The sequence below is a fragment of the Squalius cephalus genome, assembly GCF_949319135.1.
Source record: "Squalius cephalus genome assembly, chromosome: 7".
In the NCBI taxonomy this organism is placed as follows: domain Eukaryota; kingdom Metazoa; phylum Chordata; class Actinopteri; order Cypriniformes; family Leuciscidae; genus Squalius; species Squalius cephalus.
Window position 1 is genome coordinate 34,010,806 of NC_137128.1, and position 24,555 is coordinate 34,035,360.

Sequence of the window (24,555 nt, forward strand, 5' to 3'; positions counted from 1 at the left end):
TATGTGATTAATTGATTGTACCAAATGTAATCATTTTATCCGCCACAGAAACGAGTCGACTTTTCTTTTGGGCTGACGTCAGAGCACACTTAAGGCAGGCTCGCACTACACGACTTTTGGCTGTATTTTGCTGTCGCAAACAGATTTCCAAGGTCTGCAACAAAACCCCCGGATCTCGGCCAAAACGGTGCTCATTAAAGGAATAGTGCATTCAAAAATTAAAATTATCCCATAATTTACTCAACCTCAAGCCATCCTAGGTGTAACTCCTCAGCCAAACACAATCAAGAGTTATAATAAAAAATATCCTGTTTCTTCCAAGCTTTATAATGGGAGTGAATTCTACCATAGATTTAAAGCCCCAAAAAAGCACATACATCATAAAAGTAATCCATATGGCTCCAGGGGGTTAATAAAGGGCTTCTGAAATTAAGCAGTGTGTTTTTGTAAGGGCAGAGGTCACCCTTTCCGCTTTAACTCGACTCTCTCATTTTAAATATGGATATTTTTCTTAAAAAAATCACTGTGTATTTCTGCCCAATTTTCTTCTTTTTTTGGTCTGTTTTTTTCTGCACATATGACTTGGACAGTGCAGCAAGCATGATGAGAGGCTCTCTAATATTTCACGAATTCATTTGAGATTGTTGCTGTGACGTGTGGTTCTGCATATCTCTTGTGTTGTGTAGTTTGAGCGCTAAGACAAGAAGATGACAAGAAAACTTGTGTAGTGTGAGCACCATGGCGATTCATGTAGTCTCATAGTCCTCCTGTACTGTGACCTTGCCCTTACTCCCACTCCGCCAATCGTAATATAATATTTCCCACGGTTTTGTCCTGCATCAACTTGTTCTGAAATATCATCTGATTATCATCATGATTTTTAATGACGTCCCAACTGAAATGAAGAAAGTTGAAATTAAATCAGTTACATCACATAACAGTGTGTCGTTAAAGATACACATTTTCGACAGTTTTTTTTTTTTTATATATAAATTAAGGAGTCGGCCTAAACTTCTGCTAATTAAGTCCTGTTTTGTCTGATTTCAGAAGCAGAAGTAAAATGTTTTGCAAATATTGTTTCATGTTTACTATGTTGAAAATGTTCCATTTAGTATTCACTTTATTTTTCAAAGCGAATATGCGAGACATTAACCGATATAAGGAAATAATGAGAAGAAATTGTAAAAGTGCAGTAATTGGTACACTGTAAAAAAAATTCTAACCTCTCCAAGTCAAAATTTTCTAGTGACTGGTCACATCTAAATTTTTAAATTGGCCCAAGTGCAATTCTTGTTGCAACAGTCTGTTAACATTGGCTCAATGAGAAATAATACGTCAGACTAATTGAAAAATGTAGATGTGATCAGTCACTAGAAATCTTTGACTTGGGGATGTAATTTTTTTTTACAGTGTAAACCTATTACAATACATTAAAATAGTATAGTAAGAAACACCAGTTTGCAATATTACTAGCTGATTTGTAGGCAGCTGAAAATGACTGGAAGCAGGTGACACCGGAATTTACAAATGGCAGCGCCCACTCTTATACTTGAAAAATAAGGTGGATAACAGGATATTGAAATAATGTGAGCTGTTGTAGGGGTCATATATGGATGTGATTTATAGGTGGTGTGCCATATTTAAAAGTTTGCCTTCAGCTCTCTAAATGTGACCTTAGACTCAGCTGAATTGTCACGGTGCCAACTCTTACCAGGCATCACATGGAGTTGGCATTGCGTCTCCTTGTCCAGGCAGGTGGCACATAGCAGCACAGCAAGAGAGTTGATCTCTTTGTGCTCCAGAATAGCTCTTCTTCTCTGACCACCCCGTCTCTCGTTGTTCTGATACTGCTGTCCTAAAGCACTCTTTAGAGGTGCGCTACACTGGCTAGAATTTCATCAATCTGCTGAAACAGGCACAGTTTAAGAGGGATCACATTCTAAATATTTAGACTGTCTTGGATTAGACTGCCTGCCTTTTGTAGTTAGATGATTCGTCACTACGCTGTCGCTTCATCTCACTCCTGCGGAGTGTATTAATTGACAAACTGCTTAAGTGGGAGGAGGTGTAGTTGAGAAAGAAAACGACTGGATAATATGAATAAATAAGGCAGGTGTATGGGAAAAGTCAGCCTCCTGTTCTACAGGGAGTTCTCTCAGTTGTACGCATGGAGCTGCAAGCCTCACTGCTCTTACGGATCATGAAAATATAAGAAGGACATGAATTATGTGCCTCCCAGGCATCAAAGCAAGGGAATGAAACAAGGGATTCTGTAAGGCAGGTTAATTAGGTTTGGCCTTTCGATGGTGAGATAATGACATCTAATGCTAGATTCAGACAGCCCTAATTTAATTCATTTAATAACAGATAAATTCGTAGTTGTAATTATAACTTGTTTTATTTTGTGGAAATGTATGGATTTAAAAAAAAAAACTGAACATTATCACTAATATAAAAAAAATACTTGATAAAAGATCAGTGTGGCTGGAAAATGGCATTGCAGCAAAAAAAAAATAGCACATGCTCATTGAGGTGACATTTTTATGTAATCATTCCTTCACATCTAAAGACAGTGTAGCAGTGAGAGAGGAGGGAATGGCATTCCCATGTCGTGTGTAATATTTAATTAAAAAGATGTCAAATGACAAGTATGGTAGCTTGCACTAAAGCACATTTCCTGCTTTAAATGCATTGACACAGATGAGTTCAGTAGGCTCATTCAGCTTTGTCACAGATCCCTTCTGCTGGTACTATTCTAATTTATGCAACAAATCCCTGCCAGCTGTCATAATCAAATCTGTCAGTGGCACCTTGCTGTGTGTGTGAGCACATATAAATGTGTGTGCATGCATATACTATAGGTAGAGCTTGATTGAGTTTTTGTGCATACTGTATGCGGGTGATTGTGTCTTCGTTTAAGTCTGCAAACGTCATTAATCTTCCCACATACTGGAACATGTTTGTAAACCGAAGGTATTTTCATTCATTTGCTTGCCAAAAACAGATTGACAAGTCATGATACTTAAAGGTAAAGTTCCCTCAAAAAACAAAACTAAACTAAACAAATTGTGAGTGGGGTTTGATTATTCTCATAATTAGTTGAATATTAATTTACTGATGTGTTTATTTGGTCCAGTCTTGTGCAATATGAAATGTGCAATTAATAGGTTAGTAGACCAGCATTGTGTTTCAAACAAGTGGTTCATCTGCCTAGTTCCTTGCAACAGCACTGATACATGAAAAAAGAAAAAAAAAGTTAAAGTTAAAGTCTGTTGAAGTCTACAGTAACTGTCTTATTATATATAAAATGTATATAGAATTATATATATATATATATATATATATATATATATATATATATATATATATATATATATATATATATATATATATAGGCCTAGTGGTTATTTTGGGATAGATAGATAGATAGATAGATAGATAGATAGATAGATAGATAGATAGATAGATAGATAGATAGATAGATAGATAGATAGATAGATAGATAGATAGATAGATAGATAGATAGATAGATAGGATTCATTCATTCATTCATTCATTCAGGGCTATATATAACCTTATAACCAACCAAATGCTTTGCAGTCTATTTAACATTTTCTTTATGTAGTCATATTAACTTGAACCTTTTCGCTATGTAGTCATATTAACTTTAAAAAAATAAAATATCATGTTCCCTATTTACTTGACCATTATAAACTCACCATCATAAAGCCAAGTAAAGTTGCATGTGAATGCTGTCACTTTTTTTTCTTTGTCATATATCCTCTGGCCAGTGGCCATGTGAAACTTGACGCACGCTCATTGGCTGATGCTTTCATCTCGTTTAACGTCTGTAAAGGTGTGGGTTCGTTTCCTGACCCTTTCCGCGCCGCGCGTGCACAACAGCATCATCATCATCTCACAGGCTGTTGCTTCCTCCTGAGGGACCGAAAGCGCACTTCACAGCCTGCACACTACACCGAATCTGGGTAATACTACTCATTCATTTGCGAGCTCGGATGTGTTATATTGTCTCTCACCGCATACACGCGGGATTTCGCACGGAATATACGGAATTACAGGCGCAACAAATGATGATGTGACAGCCATCCGTTGAGATAGATAATAAAAGCTAGCTGTTCAGTCAGTGGACGCTGCAATTCTGCAAACGAAGCAAAGCCTCAGACGATCCTTTCCCAGATGAACAGTTACAGTAGTGTTCACTACTGACAGACAGCAGTCATTTGGAATAATACCCTGCACCCTGGAGGAGAAACAGGTTTAAGGTAACTGAAATGTCCTTCTATGAGCTGACATGCACTTGTGCAGAAATGGTTTGATTTTCATTATGCAGTCTAATGTACGGGTTGAAGTGGCAATTCAATTTGTAAATGTGTCCGGTTATGAATTTTGGTGCATGCTCTTTGTTTGCATGAATTTAAACACACACACACACACACACACACACACATATATATATATAAAATATATATATATATATATATATATATATATATATATATATATATATATATATATATATATATATTTCTTTTTAACACACATAAGCAAGCATTCAACAGTGAAAGTGGGATGACTATCCAGAACATTTGGACACAATACACATAATTGTTGTCCACTTGTTCATGTTGTTGTATGCCTTGTGCAGGGTTAAACTGGAATTATGAAGGTGAGAGAACCCTAAAATCTGGTGATTCTGGCAAAATATAACATGGTTACCATCCTCCCCAAAAAAAGAAAAACACATTAATGTTGAACCACTTTTTTGACAATACGTAGAATTCTATATATATTCTATATATTCATTGAAGAATGAAGATCGCTGTGTAAAGTATCTATAATTGAAAAGACATTTTATATATTTTGTATAAAGTGATTACATTGTGCCAGATTTAGAGTTATTTATTTATTTATTTATTTATTTTGTTTGTTTTATACTGTATATACAGTGGTTAAATTAGGATAGATAGATAGATAGATAGATAGATAGATAGATAGATAGATAGATAGATTGGATTGATAGTTTGTCATAGTGTAGATTTCATTTTTGTGACATCTGAGCATAATAGTAGTCAGATGTCTCATGCAAAGCTATAGCTTTTGGCCAAGAAGTAATGTTTTCCAGAGGGGGGAAGCATATGTTGTCTGTTTCTAGCAGACAGGACACATACACAGATGCTGTTTTAGTGGAGACATGATTTCTAGGCCAGTGATGCTCTATCTGCCAAGGGAGCCTGGCGTGTTTGGAGCTGCTTTTCAACTGTTTGTTTTGCTGGATTTACATGGCAAGCTCTCCAGCAGTGTGCTCTTGGCAGATGTACTGGTTGAGGGAGCCTGTTTGCCTGAGTCAAACACAGTCTCACTGTGATTCGACTTGACAAGGAAGAGCCCATCAAGGGCTTTTCTGGGAACAATTCTTGTCTGTTGCGAGCAATGGGTTTAAAAGCCAAAGAGCGATGACAACATGATGTAATACTACTATACTATGATAAAAAGAGAAATTGGTGGAAGATTGTTTGATTATGTAGTGACATTATTAACTGCTTGCAGGACCGTAAACTACCATAGACATTGAGGGGGACATTATTGTACCCCGATATTAGGATTAGCTGCCAATTAAGATGGCAGATTCTTAAACTTTCATCATTTGACTACATCCATGCAATTAGTTAGGAACAACTTTGACATTAAAAGTAATAATAATCGTACCTAAATGGACATGATTGCATTTTACTCTCCGACAAAGAAAAGCGAGTGACGATATTCCTCTTTTCTCTGTTCATTTTTGAAATCCATGCAACTGTCCCAGATTTAGACATAAATATATTCTCTTCATACACAGCAGAGATGAGTGCTTTTTGAAGAGAATGGGGTGAAAAATCCTTCCTTCGCTACCTGGCTAAATGGCCTGGTGATGGAAAAATATTGTTACTGGAATGATACTTGAATAATTGAAAAGGGCCGACTTTAAAATTGCAGGCTTGCCATGATTTCAAGTGCAAAGTTAGAGGCTTCCACACCGAAATATTCATGCCATTATTTAGGAGTCAGGAGAAGGGATTCATTCAAAAATGATCAGAGCTCCTGCATGGCTGCGGAGGAGAGATTCATTTTAATAATGAAGAAGGACGTTCACCTTACTATCTCCCCACAGCGTTGTTATAAGTGACATCATAGATCAGGCCGACAAGCTGTCAAGAGAAGCCTCTCAGCATTGTGACTGCGGTGGTTTCTGTTGCTGACTAATGTAACACACATCAAAAACAAATTACAATGTGTTTATGAGTGAACAGAGCACACGGCATCTGAGTCATCAGCTCGGTATTGCTTGAGCTATCCAAAGAGAGAAGTTTAATACTTATTGCTGAGTTGGACATGTGCACACTTGACTGCGTTGCCATTTTCACTTTATTGACTCACGCTGTGTAAGCAATGATTTAAAAAGTTAATTTTTCGCCTGAATGAGCCCATTAGGATCGCAGCTTTTGCCGCAGGTTGATTTGGAGCTTTTGTCAGTGATCCTGTCTGAAATGTGGGAAAATTCATTTATATTTATGACTGTGTTTGTTGTATTTATTATTTTACATGATTTTTTTTTTTTTTTTTGATTTCTTGTCCTGACATGGTTGTCTGCTCATACATGCCAAGGCAAGTCAAATGTATTTGTGAAGCGCTTTTCACAATACGCAAAAAAGCTGCTTTTTTTTAATAGAAAATCATGATGGTAATGTTTATAATATCTTATATTCATTCTGCATTTAGCAGAGTTGGGTGATAATATAGTTTACATTTTGCAATGATACAAGCAATCAAGCTTGTCTATTTAAGCAAATATATGTGCATTCATACTTTGAGTGACATTAGTGACATGTTGATATAGGTAAAATTCAAACTAATATAAAACTATTTTGTTTTATATTTTTGCCAATATAATACAATTTTGTTGCCACAATACTGCTAAATCAATATAACTACTTCTTAAAACTATGTTTTGCTATAATGTATCATGTGGACATGAACATCTCAAATTTTTTATGAGCTTTAAAACATTTAAAACATTTTTTGTTGTTGTTGAAATTATCAAAAAAGCGGAATAAAAATAAATTTGTGTGTATAAAAAATCATATATTGATTTTTTCATATATACACACACTTACATTCACATAAAAAAAAAAAAAATACAGTATATATATATATATATATATATATATAGATATATATATATATATATATACACCTTAAGTTTTTTTTTTTTTCAAAGCACATTGAGATGATCAATATCACACTGATTGACACAGTAAAACATTTGTATATGTCACCTTTAACCATGAGCGCCATGTCCATCAAAATTTCTGTAAAGAATCCCCACTCAATTTTTGATAGTCTCTCTTTGTGCTTTAAATAAACGCCAGTGAATTAAGTGGGGTAGCGGCAATTGCTGAATAAGAACCCAGTCAGCAGCTGCTTTATAGCCTGACATCTGAAGCTGTCTCTTGATTTGTCCTTGGGGCGGGATGTGCATTCTGGCCGTCCATAAATCAGGCAGCAGAGACCCGCTGGCATACAGAGAGAGAAGCTAAAACTAAAGCTGCATCAGACGTTACAGATTTGGAGGTTTTATTTGTATTATAAAAAACTCTAAAATGTTGTGGGTTTTTTGGATGATAGATGTGGAAAACTGAACAAGAACTTGAAGCATAGCTCTATTTCAATCAATCCAAAAGACATTAAAGTTGAATGACCAGGATCTTCAGAGTTTATGATGGTGGAATAAGTAAAATGAAGGTGAGAACAAGGAGCTTAGCTCTCTCTCTCTTATAATCGGTTTCTCTCCAAACTCTAATCTCAGCGAATCTCCAAAACTCTCATTGTCACCAGAGACATGGGCTCTGAGTCTGATCTTATAAAACTCAAGAGTCAGTGATTCGATTCCTTTAAATAGTTGCTTAAATATCTCTCATTGACTGTGTCAGAGCCCATTGAGTTCAACTGAGTGGTTCTATACATCAGGGAGTATTTAATATATGCGTGTTTAGTGCTTCTTACAGCTGTCAGCTACTTGATATTCTTAACTGACACTTATCCAAAATGACTTGTGTTAAAGGCATAGTTCACCCTAAATTCTGTCATTTAGTCATCTTCATGTCGTTCCAAACCTGTATGACTTTCTTCTGTGGAACAGAAGATATTTTGAAAAATGTCTTATAGATTTTTTTCATCCATACAATGAAAGTCAATGGGCTCCAATAATATAGATTTATTTTCTTCTTTAGATTAATTTCATACAGGTCTGAGATGACAGGGTGAGTAAATGATGACAAAATGCTCATTTATTTGACAGATAGAATCAGTTACCACATTGATGTATAAGAATTATTATTATTAATCTATTTCTGAGTCTGATCTGACAAGGAATACAATCCAAAAAAATAAATAAAGAAAAACTCTACAATGACCTGTGATAAGATTAAATTCAGTTTTACTTTCAGCTCCCAAAGAGAAGCTGAGCATGATCTCTCTAAATCCTTTAAGAAACCAGCCCACTGTAAGATAATTCTCTACAATGAAAAAGGATTATGAGAAAATTTACGCTGAATGGGATTTGATTTCCGTCTCTCGTTTCTTCTCTTATTAGACCCAGTGGTTAAAGTGTATATTATCAAGGTTAGAACCGCAATTAGAGTAAATGAAAGCTTGGACAGTTCCAATAATGGCCCTTTGGGCTGTCCATACAATGCAGTCTCAGCTCTTTGCAAGTTATTTTCTATTAGCGCCCTGCTGCTGTGATTTGTTGCAAAGCTGGTGAAATCAAAAGAAGGAAAATGAAAATGTTGAGGGAAATTAGCTGTTTGATAGTCACACAGTGTCAAACTTGCCAAACAGGAATTCGTTCAGGGCTAGCCATTTAGATTTAGCATTTTTTTAACCATATAGGACACTTATTTTGTCCTGTTTAGCTTGCTCAGTGACATGAACTGTTTTGCTGCCACTTTAAATAGTGATATATGAGGTTATTTACACTGAGAAAACAACACTGCTGCTGAAAAGACCACAGTAGTTGCTCATTAGAATACTGTTGTTTTGGATGTTGGTGCCCCTCCAGGCTTCCAACAAGACTAGAACTAATCGCACTATATAAAGCAGCCTGGACTAGCATGGAAATTTATACTGCATCTGAATGGCTACTTCCATACTACAGGCAAAAAAACAGTGTGTGAGTTGAGCAGTATGTCCGAATTCATAGTATTCATAAAACAGTAGTAGGCAAAAAAGTACCCAGATGACTTACTACTTCCGCCGTGATTCTGAAGTGTGCATCTAATGGACACTTTACTATCCCATGAGGCCACAGGAGAGGATTTATGAATGACAGTGAAGCGACGCAACTGATGCCACTGACAGTGACAACATGCTGGATGAGTACTTCGGAATTTCATTCATACTATATAGAACATACTTTTAACAGTCGCAAAGCAAGTTTCAAACCAAATGTAGTACAGTATGAGGTGAGGATGCAGCGTTGGTCTTTATAGCAGGGTTTGCATTCTACTATTAGCTTTGCTAATCTTAATAAAATTCTTATTAAATATAAATCTTATTTGTGTTTATAGTGTTTATTCAAACTAGGTTATGTGCTTATCATTTGCTTTTCTTAAAACAGTAAAAAACAGCAAACATAGTAAAAAAAAAACTGTAAAAACAGCAGCTTTCGAGTGAGTATTCATTAAAATGTTCTTTTCCTTACATCTAGTTATATGACAGCCTCTTATTTGGAGACATTAATGCAACTTCTTTACACTGTACTAAATGAAGTTCAGTGTTGTTTTCCTGTCATGTTTAATATGATTTGATTTTGCTTTTAACATTGCAGACATATTTGTGTCATAAACATGTGGAACCCCCACAGCTATATTGGGCCTGGTGCAGTCAGATAGATAAGAGGTCAGATAGAGCTGCCAGATAAAAAGTCCATAACTGTTCTGGAGCAAAGACAGGAAGGACAGACAGCACACACTACCAGAGCACTGAGGGGAAGTGGCATCATGTGGTTCTTTAAAAAAGAAGCAGAGGGGAAGCTAAAGAAATGAGAGGAGTCACATTTTTTGAGGTGAGGAGAGAAAAATAGAAAGTTGCCAAGAAACTCTAGAAGGTGAGATGAAGTGAGCAGGTGAAGAAAACTCTATAAGGTTCTCAAGGTCAAAAGGTGTCTGTGTATAAAATATAAACTCAGCAAAAAAAGAAACAGTTTTTTTTCTATCAAATTTCTTGACGTGTAAATATTTGTATGAACATAAAACATTTCAACAACTGAGACATAAACTGAACAAATTTCACAGACATTTGATGAACAGAAATGGAGTCTGTCTATTCATATATTTAAAAATATAGCTGGTCAAAGGCTCTTAAGACCATTTATATGTATGTATGTATATATATACTGTTTCAAGGCAAGGCAAGTTAATTTATATAACACATGTCATACACTATGGTAATTCAAAGCTTCAAAGTAATTCAAAGCTTGACACAATTCAAATGCTTTACACAGAAAGGAATTAAAATAATCACTCAGGGACCCCACCCATTTGACAAATCCATGAATAGGAGCAAACCGTTATTTCTGTGATTTTTCTAAATAAAAGCAAGGAAAAAAGGAATAAAAAGAGATATAAAGATAATACAGTTATAAAATGAATTAAAAGAGTAAAATATGATACATAGATAAAACTTCTCATCTGGCAAAAAACACCGGTGTATCATTTTTTTTTTCACAGCTGCTTGTTTTACTGTGAGATTTTCCCATGTTGATTGTACTGTGTCTGTGGTGTTCTTTCGGCGCGCCTAAGTAATCTATTGGACGTCTCCAATAGACACGATTTTTCACCTATAAATCGGACCGGAAGAGCTCTTGGAAAGGAATCGATCCAATCCGTTTCAGATGTGGTTCCTGTGCTGCCTTCACATTGTGAAGATGGCTGACATATACTGGTGACGCACTGAATATACTGGTAAATGGAGGGGAAAAAACAATAAAAGGAAAGCAAAAAGAGAATGGGCGAAGGAGAGGGGTGCTGGGGTATTTGGGGAGAAGTGGGTCAGCAGCCTTGGGTACCATGGCAACGGAGATATACGAGCATCTGTTTATTGATCTGCAGACTCATTGGTGTAATAGAGTGAGCCAGGTGATAAACGAGCATGCTGACAAGGTCTGCACCGGGTCACACTTCCTCTTGCACCACATCTCCGTCTGCTTCTCCTCACATGCCATAATACACATACATCTACATGTACATGGGATCATCTCATATTATTATGCATGAATACGTGTTTCATGAATAGACACATTGAAACATACAAACACAAAAAAAAAATTGCAATGTACACCTTGTGCGCCTTGTTAATGAACATGTTTGTGGGATGGGGGAAGCCATCATCAGCATTGACATGTCTGTTTTTTATTGAGTTTTCATTAACCTCAAGAACACCAAAATATAAACCACCAAACAAAAGGTATGGTAGGAGTACAATGTTCATTGCGCTTAGTGGTGTCTTTTACTTTTCGCTATGAATAATTGACTCTCTATTTACAAAAAATATCTCTCCAGGGACTCTTGAGGACCAATTTAAAGCACTGCTCAATTTTATGGTTCTGCTTTTTTGGCTTCAGTGTACACTGCAGTGTGGTTTTATCTGTAATTTGGTTATGCAGTATGTATGGTCAGAGACATATTGGGTGTAAGAAGAACGAGGCAGGCCATACATTGGAAAATGAATAGGATTGCTTTGTACGTCGGTGGTATGAAAGGAAATCCCAAAGATCACCTGATCACCTAATTGGTAAAATCATCACAGTGGCTGAATTCAAAAAAGCATACTATTCTTAATTGTGATGGTAAGTTCAGTTCATTTAACTCAGGGTTCCTCAAACTCGGTCCTGGAGGGCCGCTATCCTGCAGAGTTTAGCTCCAACACTGATCAAACACACCTGAGCAAGCTAATCAATGTCTTCAGGATCACTAGAAACTCACAGCTAGGTGTGTTTGATCAGGGTTGGAGCTAAACTGTGCAGGACAGTGGCCCTCCAGGACCGAGTTTGAGGAACCTTGGATCTTTGAATCCCGTTTATCAAAATGTAATAACCCTTATTGACGTAATTTTGTGTATTTGAGCTGTAAACTAGAATTAATTTACAGATTTAATGTAAATGTTACATTTTCAATAGCTAAATCCCCTCGAATGTGTCCACTTACGCAAACGTTGCTTATGCAGTTCTACTGGACTAGTGAACGAAACATGCAGTACTCGGGAGGTGAACTTATCACATCCCGATTACAGATACTGAGTCTATGTGGCTGTCACATGACAAATTAACGAAAGTAGCCATGTCAAAAATAGCGAATCACTGTCTCAGACAACTCATGTGTCGTCACAAAATGAACGAAACATTCTTGAGCTACTACTACTCGGGGCTATTCACAAAGAACACATTTTTGCGTTGAAAACGGGCAGTAAAATGGGGAAAAACACACTCCATGTTGTAATTATTGTAATTAATTCAATTCAATTCACATTTATTTGTATAGCGCTTTTCACAATACACATCGTTTCAAAGCAGCTTTACAGAAAATGCATGAATCCACATTACAATTTAGAGTGATCTGTTATCAGAGGTAACTGTCAAAGTTATGTATTTCAGAAATGTATATTACGAGATTTCAACCAGTAAAAAGTGTTGACCTGACTGCAGCAGATTCATTTAGCCGTTGATAGTGTTGCCATAGAAACACATAATTCCCAGTAGAATGAGTATTCTTTCAGTAGAATGTCACATGTTGTCATCTCGATATTACAGTAATTACGACATGGTGCCCTGCTGAAGAAAAAAAAAAGGCTGGTTTAAGCTGGAAGTAGCTAGTTTAAGCTGGTCTTCCAGGCTGGCCGAGCTGGTGTTCAGCTGGTCTCCCAGCTTGACCAGCTAAGACCACTTTAAATAGTTTAAGATAAGTAAAACTAAGTAATTAACTCTCAAACAGTGTTGGGGTAACTCATTACAAGTAACTTGAGTTACGTTATGAGATTACTTTTTCAAGTAACTAGTAAAATAACGCATTACTTTTCAAATTTAGTTACTTTTTCAAATAAGTAACGGAAGTTACTTTGTTTTCTTTACTTTCTTTACTTTACTAAGTTACTTGTCCCCATGTTGAATCGAAATCGAAGTGCAGAGGCGTTGTGTGTAAACATGGTGGTTATTGTAGTTCTATCTTGACTAAATGTGAGAGTGCATTTACTCATCTCACTTGCACATAAAAAGATTCAATCCTCAAAATGAATAAAATCAGTGAAATGCAGAATCATAATACTATGCAAACCTCCAATAACTAATTATATTAAATTAAGCATACAGTTTTATGCATTTAATCTCCAGACCTTCAATGATTCAGTTAAACCATAAGCAAAAATTACTATAGATTTTTACTGTACATGCGTGAATTTGCATTTCCTTCAGCCTGAGGCTTATTATGTCACTTTTGGGGTGAAAGGGTCTTTATATTTGGGCAAAAATATAACTTTTTTTGTATAAAAACAAAACAAAAACAAGCCCAGCCCAGGTGGAAAAAAAGTAACGCAAAAGTAATGTAACGCATTACTTTTCTAAAAAAGTAAATAAGTAACGCAATTAGTTACTTTTTAAGGGAGTAACATAATATTGTAATGCATTACTTTTCAAAATAACTTTCCCCAACACTGCTCTCAAATGAGTATTTGAGATCTATTTATTTATTTATTTATATTTATTTTAATTTTTTGGTGAGTAGCTCCTACTTATGGAAGCTTGTTTCCCCCACAGAATAAAAAAAACATTAATAGATAATTGCGACTTTTTATCTCACAATTGCGAGATATAAAACCTAATGTCAGAATTCTGACTTTTTTTCTTGCAATTATGAGTTATATCCCCTTTTCAAGAATTCAGAGAAATAAACTCGTAATTATGAGTTATAAAAAAACAGCTCACAATTCTGACATTTTCTTACAATTGCGAGTTTATAGAATTTCGTGACATAAACTTGCAATTGCGTTTTTCTTACAATTGTGAGTTTATATCTCACAATTCTGACTTAATAACACAATTCTGAGAAAAACGCAATTGCGAGTTTATATCACGCAATTCTGACTTTTCGGAATAAATTATAAACTCAGAATTGCGAGATAGACTTTTTTCCTTTCAATTGTGAGTTTATATCTCGCAATTCTGACTTTATAACTCACAATTGGCAAGTTTATATCATGCAAATTTGAGAAAAAAAAGTCAGAATTGCAAGATTTAAAAAATTAAATAAATAAATAAATATTTTTTTTTAAGCCTTTTCCTATTCAAGTAGATAATAGAAATTAGCTGCATTGCCAAGATGGTCACCAAGTGAACAGATTTTGGATTTTGGTATTGTGTGCAGAAATGGCATTACTTTGAAGTCAAATTTCACAGTTCAGTATCACCACAAATTAGCACATGAAAATACTTGGATAAACACAAGCACTCTCCAGTCCCCACCTATCCTTGTTATTCAAAGCGTTCTCTGTGTACTTACAGCGACCTTGTCTAGCCCATCAGGCTATGTGATTGTCCAAACATGTCCTATCAGTGGCCCGTTGCTGTCACTGTTGCACTGATGGAGGGGTTTGACCTCCAACAGCCCACCACAAGAACCCAGATCAGTACTTTCCTCCAGTTTAACCGCTGGCAAAGGAGCGCAGGGGGACAGGAACACGCTGCTTGGACACATTCCAGGGAGAATAGATGGCACATTGCTTTTAACAGCATTAGCATTCCACCATTCCTGTATATAATTTAGTGCTTTTACTCTGAGAAAAAAAAATGGACTGGAAGAGTATGTGTGATAGGTTTGAGAACGTCCCTGATTTTGAACTAGAGACTGCTTTCCATCGAGTCTGGGTTCTGAGGGTTAGTTCACCCAAAAATTTTAATCATCCCGTAATTTATTCAACCTCAAGCCATCCTAGGTTTATAAGACTTTCTTCTTTCAGCTGAACACAATCTGAGTTATATAAAAAAATATCCTGACTCTTCCAAGCTTTATAATCAGGGTTCTAAATTAACACCCGCCAACCCGCCAAATACGGGTTAAAATTAATTTTGGCGGGTGTTAATAAAAACTTACCAGCCAGTTTGGCCAGTGATGCATGAGGCTCTGTTCCGCTCGGTTCCGCTCTGTTCTCGGTAGGTCATTAATGCCAAATGGCTGACGGGTCGTGAATGGCTAACGGAAGGATTAAAACTGCCAAGACAGGTCGTATTGAAGAAGAAGAGCTCTGAAGACATGCGATTCAAATGATAGATAGATAGCTGCTAGATCCCAAACTTGAAATTAAATGTTTGCACTTTCTGTGTATATTTTGTTGTATTGTACTTTGTGTTTTTCATGCCAGCAATTCTAATAAAATAATCAAATGCATTCAGTGGCACTCATAATTTTCACCGGAAAAAAATTGGCTAGTGGATATTCTGATTGGCTGGTAACTTTAGAAAGTTACCAGCCACATTGGCTGGTGATCAAAAAAGTTAATTTAGAACCCTGTTTATAATGGGAGGGAATGGCTCCAGGGGGTTAATTAAAGCAAAGCAATCCGTTTTTATTTATCGGATATTTTCCGAAAATATCCATATGGCTTTATAAACTATAATCTCTGGCTTCCGGTAAGGGCCGGCGAGTCGAGTTCCGGCCGAAGAGTGACCTCTGACCCGATGCATGACGTAGGATGTAGGAGTAGCGTAAGCTTAGGTGGGAGTAGAACTCGCGGTTCAAGCAAATAAGACTGGGCAACAAACACAAGCTCCTCCGACATTTCTCTTTAAAAATTCCTAACTGATGTTTCGTTTTGCTCTTTCCTCTCGTCAATTTATAAAGTTATAAATATGAATATTTTCTTACAGAAACGTATTGCTTCACTTCAGAAGGACTTTATTAACCCCCTGGAGCCATATGGATTACTTTTATGATGGATGGATGTGCTTTTTTGGCCTATGGTACCATTCACTCCCATTATAAAGCTTGGAAGAGCCAAGATATTTTTTTATGTAACTCCAACTGTGTTTGGCTTAAAGAAGAAAGTTATATACACCTACAGTATAATAGCTTGATGGTAAGTAAATTATGAGATAGTTAAAAATTTTAGGTGAACTAACCCTTTAAGGCGACATTTTAACAGTGCCATATTACAAAGTGCCCTGTAGTAATGTCGCCTCTAAGTTTACCTTAGTTTGTTGCTTTGTTCTGTTGAACAAGTGTCTGCATATTTCACTTACGGTGTTTTTGTAGATATAAACATAATTCTAAACACATTATTCTTTGTTAAATATATATATTTTAATTTTCTCTTAGTTATTACATTACTATTTAAATAATCTGCAAGCAAAAAAGATCATTTGTGTACCTCTGTGAATCTTTGATGCCACATAAGTATACTGTGCTGTGGTGATGTCCTATATTATACTGCCTCCTTTTGGATGGAATGGTTATTGTGGCTGTTATCCAATTGCTGAAATAGAAGTTTTTAACAAATCTGTTTTTACATATCACATGTTCCACTTCTTTTGTGATATTCAGAAACTCTACTGGTGAGCATCTGCAACCAATGAGCAGTGCGTCAGGAGAAGCAGCAATACAAACTCTATGTGGCCTGTCGTCCCCTCTGCTCTCTTCTAATGTAAGTGCTGCTGAGTTTAATCCCATCCACAGGCTTTAACACATAAATCAGGGGTCCTTTGAATGTTATTTAGTTCAAATTGTTTCAGAAGTTCAACTTTGTTTTGGTGTTGTGAACAGACTAACAACGCAGTTTCAGTCTGTTTTTACATATGGAAATGAAGTTTCAGTCAGACAATTGACTCTCTCTGTCTTGCTCTCAGGGTTTGATGGAGATCTGGTCGGATGACAGCTGGAACTGTTGTCATAACCGGAGGAATTCTCGCAACAGTGATACTCCTGTGTATCATTGCAGTGCTTTGTTACTGTAGACTCCAGGTGAGCATTGCATTTACATTTCATTTCAATTTCACTGCAGGGTGCTGTAAGGTATAAGGGACCTTTCATATACATCATGAGATTTTTTTGTGTTTTTTAAATTTTTTATTTAACTTCTTTTGGAATGTAATGAGTGGGAAACGAGATACCCGAGTGCAACGCTCAAAAACTACGGCTAAGTACAGAGGCCCACAAATGACATGTGAAAAAAAATAGAAATAGTGGCTAGAAATTCAGTATTGGTTGCCACGACTTATTAATTCGTTTCTGCATTTTAGGTAAATCATGGCCACATTGTCCTAATTCGTTTCCACAATATGCTAATTCGTTCAGTAGTTGTAGTTCCGTTCAGTAGTTGTAGTGAAATTAAATTTGAGACCACTAAAAACGAGGGAATGAAGTAATTCAAAATAGCCACAATTGAACTAAAATGAGGAAATGAATTACAGGTCCCGTATTATGCAAAATTCACTTTTGCATGCTGTTTGGACATAAATGTGTGTTGGCAGTGTGTGTACACAACCACCCAATAGTGATAAAAATCCACTCACTCCTTTTTTATTAATCCCCATAAATCATCAGCAGTGTCTCCCAACGACCTGTTTTCAGAATGCTGTTTTAGTGACGTCACTAAGCACAGGCCCCGCCCACGAGTGTTGACAGACACTGCCGTTCAAACATAGACCCGCCCTGATCGAGTTCACAGCTGCTGCACTGACGAGAATGTCTCCCAAGCGTTGTAGGTGTTGTGTGGCTGGATGTATTAATCCACATAGCTCTCTCTATTTACTCCCGAAATCTGAGGCAGCCGCTGAAGACGAGGTGGAATTATTTTGTTTTTAAAGAAAATGCTCCCTCAACTCTACCGAAATTCGTTTATGTACTTGCGCACTTTATAACTTACTGTGTTTACTCAGCTCTTACGGTGATTTTCTGAAGTAAATCTGACGCTTCATCTTTTGTGTGATGTACAATAAACTTTATTAAACTCATCAGCATATGTTTGATCATCATTCGGACCTGGTCCGAAACAGCAGACTTGTAGGCTATTAATAGTGGATACATACAAGCAGATGACAAATACGTTATAACTGTAATTAAACTACTAAACTATACCTGTTTAATCTCTATATAGCACTCTGACTCTGTAGGCATTATTGTCCGACTCGAAATGAACACCGTTACTGAGAGTTTCTGATATTATCATCATTCCGTGAGATGAGATTGTCCTGAGAGACTGTGCGCGAGCTCATGAAGCTCCGCCCCCTGTGCCGTGCAGCAGCAGCTTATTTGCATTTAAAGGGCACACACTAAAACAGCGCGTTTTTCTGAGCCCCAAAAAATGACAATTTAAACATGCTGTAAAAAATGATCTGTTGGGTATTTTGAGCTGAAACTTCACATACACACTCTGGGGACATCAGAGACTTATTTTACATCTTGTGAAAAGGGGCATAATACGGGACCTTTAATAAGTCGTGGGAACGTTTGCAAATAATGGCTGCATCCAAAATCTCATACTTCTCTACTATGTAGTAGGTGAAAAACAGTAGCATACGTGACAAAACAAGAATGTCCGAATTCACAGTACTCATATAAGAGTAGGCAAAATTACCCAGATGACTTACTACTTCCTGCGAGATTCTGAAGTGTGCATTCTATGGACACTTACTATCCCATGAGGCCACGGGTAGGTCACATGATAATGACAACATGGGGAATGTAGTACATCCGAATTACATTCACACTACACAGATTCATACCATATAGAACATACTTTATTTAGCGGTCGTGAAGTAATTAATAAGTACCCACTCAAGAGAGTATGCGATTTCGGACCAGCCCCATACAGTATGTTTGCAAAATTCACTATTGAGATGTGACTGTAATTTAAAGTCTCATATAGTGCTGACCACAGACCTTATAGAATTCATAATCAAAAACCCATAGGAAAGTACTGAACGTTGTTTTAGCCTTACTTGTTGACCTAAATGACATCATGACTGAACAGCTCTATTATGTAAATAACTAAAATCCATTCCAGAATCTTTCTGTGTTTTGTGCTCAAGTACACTCAGCGTGTTACTCAACAATTTGAGGAAAATCTGTGTTGAAGCGCCAATTCCTGATCTTGTTTCCCCTGTATATCTAACTGTCCCTCCATCCCAGTATTACTGCTGTAAGAGGAATGAGTCAGAAGGGGAGGCGGGCTCGGTCGGAGATCCTGAGCCACAGTTCGCCTGCAACGCATGCAGCGCTCCAGGAGTGGACGGGGCGGCCGTCACACCTCTCTCGCTGCCCTACGACCCCGCTCCGCAGCACAGCTACTGCCCCACTTGCTCGCCCTACTACCTCCGTGGCTCTGATGAGATGCGTAATGGCGGCGAACGCCTGTCCTACATGCCCGCTCACTACGAGAACCATGGCGCCACTGCCCTTGGTCTGGCCGCCATGTACGGCCCCGTGCTGAGCCACCGCAGTACACCAGACTTTTACACCAATACACGAGCCATCAGCACTGACGTCTGACCCTCACAGACCCGGAGATGAACCCAGGGACAGAGCTGCCTCTGTGAATCAGAGCATCTGGGGGCCGTGCCATCTCCTTGCGCCAAGAGTCAAAAGACCTACAGGATGCCATGTTATTCTTCCACGCAGGTCTAAGGCTATCTTCAGTCTTCCATTGTCTTTTGTTTTACCTCTCTTTGTTTCTCTCTCTGCTGTGAGGGCTGTGTGTTATATGACGTGAAGTGTTTGTGGGGGTTTTGGCCTTTTTAATGTTAAAGGTTAAATGCAAATAGGATATCTAATTTATCTGGAAAAGTCAGATATATAAGCATATTTTCAATTTAGAAAAAAGAAATGGAGCATCCCAAGGAAGCTTTATAGGCTCATCTTAAGTATTTCATTGTTTATGGTGACATAAAAGGCAAACATTCCACACAAGTTTTTAATAGCTTGTAAAAGAAAGTACTTTTGTTGGAAAAAGCATGACATTCAGCTTTATCTAAATAGCCCCTGATATGCTGAATCTTTTTATTTGAAACACTTATTTTAGGATGAGAAATTAACCAAAATGTAATTGTCTATGAAGATCTGTTGGGAAAATGTAAAATGAATTACTGATGATGAATATATTGGTTAATTCATATTTAAATATATGTCACATCAACTAAAATTCACAGTGGCACAGAGTGAAATGTGTGTTGGCAGTTTTTGAAAAATCAAATAAGATTGAAGTTGGAGTCATATGTTGTTCATTCTCACTTATTTATTTGTCCATATCCACTACTTTTTAAATTAAGAGCTTTTTAAATTAAAATTTCAGTGCAGTTTCTGATATCTATGTCATATAATTTTCAGATTTATACACAACATTTTCAAAAATCTTCTTAAGGCAAAGTCACTGTGAGAAAATGACTGGAAAATATATATATAAAAAACATTTCATTGTTCTTATCGAAATGATACTTGAACAATAGTTTCCTTGTCTTTGCAAAAGTGTGTATGTAAATTATATTTTCTCACATACTTGTTTCAGTAGCCATGAATTGTGCATTCTGATGTCGATATTTACTGTCCTAAACACTCTTTGTTAGTAACTGGATCACATTACAAATCACAAGAAGGCACTTCTATTTTACATGTGAATACTTTTTTGGCAAAAATGGGGGGGGGGGGGGGGATCTGGAAGTACATCAGTCTATGGTTTAAAATACTGAAGAAAAAAAGTAGCTTATTGTGCACATATTTCACAGAATGCTTTTGAATATAAATTAAGCATTTATAAATGCCTGTAGACTTTTATAAAATTGGTCAATTGTGATCAGAGTAATAAAAGCCATTTCACATCTATAAAATACATGTACATAAAGATCAAAATATTTCAATGATTGAAAAGTTTCCTGTCAAGTCTCTCTATATGTATCTTCGAACTAACTGTCAATGCTTCTGTTGGCTTTAATTGTGTTTTTCTTCCATATTCCTATTCATGTTGCTATATTCTAGTAGCAGATTACGAGAAACTATGAAAAAGACTGGTTATCAAACGTTTTACCTAATTGAACATTTCCACTTTTTTAAACATTTTTCCCACTGAAGGTGGACCGGAGGGTGTGTTCCAACTACAGGGGATCACACTTCTCAGCCTCCCCGGGAAAGTCTATGCCAGGGTACTGGAGAGGAGAATACGGCTGATAGTAGAACCCCTGGATTCAGGAGGAACAGTGCGGTTTTTGTCCCGGTCGTGGAAAACTGGACCAGCTCTATACCGTCTCCAGGGTATTATCCTGCTGGAGGGTTCATGGGAGTTTGCCCATCCAATCCACATGTGCTTTGTGGATTTGGAGAAGGCATTCGACTGTGTCCCTCGCGGCGTCCTGTGGAGGGTGCTCTGGGAGTATGGGGTCTGAGGCCCTTTGCTAAGGGCTGTCCGGTCCCTGTACGACCGGAGCAGGAGCTTGGTTCGCATTGCCGGCAGTAAGTCAGACTTGTTCCCGGTGCATGTTGGACTCCAGCAGGGCTGCCCTTTGTCGCCGGTTCTGTTCATAATTTTTATGGACAGAATTTCTAAGCGCAGCCAGGGGCCAGAGGGTATCAGGTTTAGGGACCACACGATTTCGTCTCTGCTTTTTGCGGATGATGTTGTCGTGCTGGCCCCATCATACTAGGACCATCAGCATGCACTGGGGCGGTTTGCAGCCGAGTGTGAAGCGGCTGGGATGAGAATCAGCACCTCCAAATCCGAGGCCATGGTTCTCAGTCGGAAAAGGGTGGTTTGCCCACTTCAGGTTGGTGGAGTTCCTGCCTCAAGTGGAGAAGTTCAAGTATCTTGGGGTCTTGTTCACGAGTGAGGGAAGGATGGAACGGGAGATTGACAGAAGGATCGGTGCAGCTTCTGCAGTAATGCGGTCGCTGTACCGGTCTGTCGTGGTGAAGAAAGAGCTGAGCCGCAAGGCGAAGCTCTCGATTTACCGCTCAATCTACGTTCCTACTCTCACCTATGGTCATGAGCTGTGGGTCATGACCAAAAGGACAAGATCCCCGATACAGGCGGCCGAAATGAGCTTTCTCTGCAGGGTGGCTGGGCGATCCCTTAGAGATAGGGTGAGGAGCTCGGTCACTCAGGAGGAGCTCAGAGTAGAGCCGCTGCTCCTCCACATCGAGAGGGGTCAGCTGAGGTGGCTCGGGCATCTGTTCCGGATGCCAGAAACTGCTTCTCAGCTAAATTGAAACAGTAAAATAATTACGAAACACAATAGACAATTCTAAAAGTTAAAACACAGTTTAGCCTTTCAATTAAAATAATTACATTTTAGCTTAAAGGATATAATTAATACAAATTTAAGAGGGTTTAGAATTAAGTTTTTAATACAAACATGCACACTATACCGTTAAAAAGTTTGGGTTAAAATAAGATTTGTAATGCTTTTGAAGTCTCTTGTTCACCAAAGCTACATTTAAATGATCAAAAATACAGCAAAAAATCTGAAAATTTATTCCTATATTAAATATATTTTAAATGGAATTTATTCCTGTGATGGCAAAGCTGAATTTTCAGCATCATTACTGCAGGCTTCAGTGTCATCCATCAGAAATCATTGTAATATACTGATTTGATGCTCAAGAAACATTTCTTATTATTAATGTTGAGAAGTGTAGCTCAAACTGTAGCGCATCATGGTCATGGGTTTGATTCTTAGGGAAAGCAAGAACTCTAGAACTAAAATGAATGCCTTGGATGTGTCTACCAAATGCGTAAATGTAAAAGTTGAGCTGTTTAATAGTTCTGTGGAATATACACTGAGGAAAATAAGTATTTGAACACCCTGCTATTTTGCAAGTTCTCCCACTTGGAAATCATGGAGGGGTCTGAAATTGTCATCGTAGGTGCATGTCCACTGTGAGAGACATAATCTAAAAAAAAAAAAATCCAGAAATCACAATATATGATTTTTTAACTATTTATTTGTATGATACAGCTGCAAATAAGTATTTGAACACCTGTCTATCAGCTAGAATTCTGACCCTCAAAGACCTGTTGGTCTGCCTTTAAAATGTCCACCTCCACTCCATTTATTATCCTAAATTAGATGCACCTGTTTGAGGTCGTTAGCTGCATAAAGACACCTGTCCACCCCATACAATCAGTAAGAATCCAACTACTAACATGGCCAAGACCAAAGAGCTGTCCAAAGACACTAGAGACAAAATTGTACACCTCCACAAGGCTGGAAAGGGCTACAGGGAAATTGCCAAGCAGCTTGGTGAAAAAAGGTCCACTGTTGGAGCAATCATTAGAAAATGGAAGAAGCTAAACATGACTGTCAATCTTCCTCGGACTGGGGCTCCATGCAAGATCTCACCTCGTGGGGTCTCAATGATCCTAAGAAAGGTGAGAAATCAGCCCAGAACTACACGGGAGGAGCTGGTCAATGACCTGAAAAGAGCTGGTACCACCGTTTCCAAGGTTACTGTTGGTAATACACTAAGACGTCATGGTTTGAAATCATGCATGGCACGGAAGGTTCCCCTGCTTAAACCAGCACATGTCAAGGCCCGTCTTAAGTTTGCCAATGACCATTTTGATGATCCAGAGGAGTCATGGGAGAAAGTCATGTGGTCAGATGAGACCAAAATAGAACTTTTTGGTCATAATTCCACTAAGCGTGTTTGGAGGAAGAAGAATGATGAGTACCATCCCAAGAACACCATCTATATTGTGAAGCATGGGGGTGGTAGCATCATGCTTTGGGGGTGTTTTTCTGCACATGGGACAGGGCGACTGCACTGTATTAAGGAGAGGATGACCGGGGCCATGTATTGTGAGATTTTGGGGAACAACCTCCTTCCCTCAGTTAGAGCATTGAAGATTTGTCGAGGCTGGGTCTTCCAACATGACAATGACCCGAAGCACACAGCCAGGATAACCAAGGAGTGGCTCTGTAAGAAGCATATCAAGGTTCTGGCGTGGCCTAGCCAGTCTCCAGACCTAAACCCAATAGAGAATCTTTGGAGGGAGCTCAAACTCCGTGTTTCTCAGCGACAGCCCAGAAACCTGACTGATCTAGAGAAGATCTGTGTGGAGGAGTGGGCCAAAATCCCTCCTGCAGTGTGTGCAAACCTGGTGAAAAACTACAGGAAACGTTTGACCTCTGTAATTGCAAACAAAGGCTACTGTACCAAATATTAACATTGATTTTCTCAGGTGTTCAAATACTTATTTGCAGCTGTATCATACAAATAAATAGTTAAAAAATCATACATTGTGATTTCTGGATTTTTTTTTAGATTATGTCTCTCACAGTGGACATGCACCTACAATGACAATTTCAGACCCCTCCATGATTTCTAAGTGGGAGAACTTGCAAAATAGCAGGGTGTTCAAATACTTATTTTCCTCACTGTATATATTTTTTTTTTAGGGTTCTTTGATGAATAGAAAGTTGAAAAGATATTTGAAATAGAATTTTTTGTAACCATGTTAACTGTC

General features: G+C 37.7%; 1 protein-coding gene across 1 annotated transcript; it reads left to right on the forward strand.

Annotated features, from left to right (window-relative positions):
- The first annotated feature begins 3,876 nt into the window (after positions 1 to 3,876).
- Positions 3,877 to 20,952, forward strand: fam163aa (family with sequence similarity 163 member Aa). The gene is made up of 4 exons (XM_079877525.1): positions 3,877 to 4,283; positions 16,647 to 16,746; positions 16,949 to 17,063; positions 19,233 to 20,952. Exons 3-4 carry the CDS (start codon positions 16,971 to 16,973, stop codon positions 19,590 to 19,592), a joined length of 453 nt encoding a protein of 150 aa, XP_079733651.1. The 5' UTR covers positions 3,877 to 4,283; positions 16,647 to 16,746; positions 16,949 to 16,970; the 3' UTR covers positions 19,593 to 20,952.
- Positions 20,953 to 24,555: the final 3,603 nt, after the last annotated feature.

What these genes read in the sequence shown, in the direction of transcription:
- fam163aa (XM_079877525.1), top strand. Translation starts at nt 16,971, where the DNA reads ATGACAGCTGGAACTGTTGTCATAACCGGAGGAATTCTCGCAACAGTG. An exon ending in TTTGTTACTGTAGACTCCAG is followed by an intron (nt 17,064 to 19,232) that starts GTGAGCATTGCA and finishes CCTCCATCCCAG; the next exon opens with TATTACTGCTGTAAGAGGAA.